The sequence below is a fragment of the Cyprinodon variegatus genome, unplaced genomic scaffold (genome assembly GCF_000732505.1).
Source record: "Cyprinodon variegatus isolate N-32 unplaced genomic scaffold, C_variegatus-1.0 Scaffold208, whole genome shotgun sequence".
Classification (NCBI taxonomy): Eukaryota; Metazoa; Chordata; class Actinopteri; order Cyprinodontiformes; family Cyprinodontidae; genus Cyprinodon; species Cyprinodon variegatus.
In genome coordinates this window covers 89,091-91,588 of record NW_015150661.1, presented here as the reverse complement: position 1 = coordinate 91,588, position 2,498 = coordinate 89,091, and the positions used below count along the sequence as shown (strand labels likewise).

Sequence of the window (2,498 nt, the reverse complement as noted above, 5' to 3'; positions counted from 1 at the left end):
AAAAATGTTTCAAATGGCTTTTTTCTTGATTTTACAAAAGTAACTTTAAAGTGCTCTTTATAGACACAAGTCGTTTTACCAAACTTAAAAAGTGGTCTTGGTGTTGGACAAGGTTTTTCACCCTGAATTAATAAAAACTTGAAATCATAGATTTAAGAGAAGGAAAATGTCAAAAGACAAAGCAAGAAGAAACGTTTTGTTGGTTTTATGTTTTTGTTTCTTCTAAATGTGCAAAACTTCTGCTTTTTATTTTTAACAGCATTTTTTCCACCTTCTAATCACATGTTTAGCATGAAGATGGAAAGTATTTCTTAGTGTCAAACAAGTGGTGAAAAATTTTACAGGTTTTTTTTTTAATGGCATTCTTAAAATAATAGTTTAATAGCTACACTGCTATAGTGTAACGTTAGTGAACAGGTCAATGTGAGACTATCAGTATAAATGTAGGATTCTCTTAGATAAAGTAGGATATTCTGGAGAGGCAGATGGCAGAAATACTTGTGATGATTCCTATGCGTATCAGGATAACATTTTTGTTCAGTTGTGTAGAATAACATGTCAGTGGTAAAGAAATACTATTTTTAATCTTTCTTTTATTTTTTGCAGTTTGTTATATCTCTAGCCTTCTTGTTCTCTTCTTTTTTTCTCCTAACTTCATCACCCAACCTTGATAAATAAGCACATAAACATTTACTTTATGGGCTTAAATTTAAAATATAGAGTTTTCTTTGTTAATTAAAGCAAAAGTGTATGAATGCTTTTAAGTCAGAGTCTGACATTGGTATGTCAGCACTCTTTGGTAGATTTAAGCTGGTATGTGCTTAGTTGATGGAGATGCCCAAACAGAACCATTTCACACTGTCAAGCGTTGAGCTTACCACCCAGATCATTTTTCTTAGGTCACACCACTTAGCAAACTAAAAAATATCACCTTAAACCATCCTAAACAGGCATTAAACAAAATAGATATAACCTATCTTGGTGTAGCAGAGTGCAGAGAGAGCAAATGGGCAATAAGCTGAAATGCATTGACAGACTAAAGTGTACCAAATGCAGAAATAACTGTTGCTCTTGCAACACTAACCAACTTGGAGGAAAAGTTTGGTAATTTCATCAAAATTGTTTCTTAAATGTCCTTACAGGGCTCTTAAGATTTTGCCCCCAGCATTTCAGACAGGGTCTGGGATATCTTTCCAGAATTTTGATCAGAATAGTGCATTTAAAGAAACACATCATGCTGTATTTTGATATGGGAAATGGTGGGTGTGTACTTTCTGCTACGTTATAAGCACACTTTAAATGTTTTCAATGTTTTCTTAAATCCAAGAATAGAAAAGGAACCTAACAGAAATGGCTTTACTGTAATTCTTATTTTTTATATTGTTTTATTTGGTTTACTGTCGCTACAAGTTATTCGTTTAGAACAGGCAAGGCAAGGTTTCAGAAGCATGTGAGGAAAAAAAGGAAGTGAGTAAGTTTCATCAAATAATGCATTGAAGTGACGTTTGAAAAATTGAACATAGTTATTTCTCATCAGCTTAGCACCTTTAACTACTGCACCCCTTTTTCTTTGAAAGCAGATATTGGATAAAGTATTCAGAGACTAAATTGATGGCTAATCAAGGAAAAAAATTAACGCATTTACGCACAGATATATTCATTTGATAATTAAGCAGACATGAAGATGGTAAAGGCTGCGCGCAATACAATTTTCTCCATTTATAGTCGGTAAAAATGTCTAACTCCTTGGATGGTTTTAATTTCCCTTTCCTGTTTTTTATATTTGAAGTTTTTGCAGACAACACAGCCTTTAAGTTGAGGTTAAAGTGCCTCACATCCTGTCACTCGTGGTCCTGCGTCGTGCAACCTGACCTACACTGTTATAATCCACAGAGTCAGTTCTGCTTTGGTTGACAAGGTCTTCACTGTACATCCGCCTGCGCGACAGCAGCTCTCTGCAGCGGCGCGCCGCCCAGACTGGGGTTAGAGCCAGAGAGGAGAGCTTGGCAGGGAAGACTGAGGCTGACCAGCTTTATCAGTCCGGAATACGAACGATAGTGAAGCTCAAACACCTCCTACCCTGCGGGAAATGTTTTAATATATCTTCAAGGACAAAAGGTGGTTCTTGGAGAGCTGCTTTTACGCACACCCATAGGAAGAGCGGAGCGTGGACGCATCTGCCTGCCACCATGTCCGCGGCTACAGCCTCAGTCGCAGATGTGAGATTAGAGAAAGAAGACAGACGCAGAAACTCCGGTAGGACACACGCAATGCTGAAAACCAATAGGCATCTGTGTTTTTAAAATTAAGCATCTTGAATATATGAGAGACTGGGTTTTGTTTTTACCACTGTGAGCTAAACTCACGATTTTAGAAATTCATTGTAATGTGAGTGTGAAAACCATAGAAAGAAAGAAAGAAAGAAAGAAAGAAAGAAAGAAAGAAAGAAAGAAAGAAAGAAAGAAAGAAAGAAAGAAAGAAAGAAAGAAAGAAAGAAA

The 2,498-nt window shown here is 36.3% G+C and overlaps 1 protein-coding gene across 1 annotated transcript in view; it reads left to right on the top strand.

The window, feature by feature from the left end:
- Positions 1-1,886: 1,886 nt before the first annotated feature.
- LOC107088156 overlaps positions 1,887-2,498 on the top strand; it is a 5,912-nt gene continuing 5,300 nt past the window's right edge. The window contains exon 1 of the mRNA XM_015380139.1: positions 1,887-2,256. Coding sequence (XP_015235625.1) covers positions 2,190-2,256 — 67 coding nt within the window. The 5' untranslated portion in view covers positions 1,887-2,189. The remainder of the gene's footprint in view (positions 2,257-2,498) is intronic.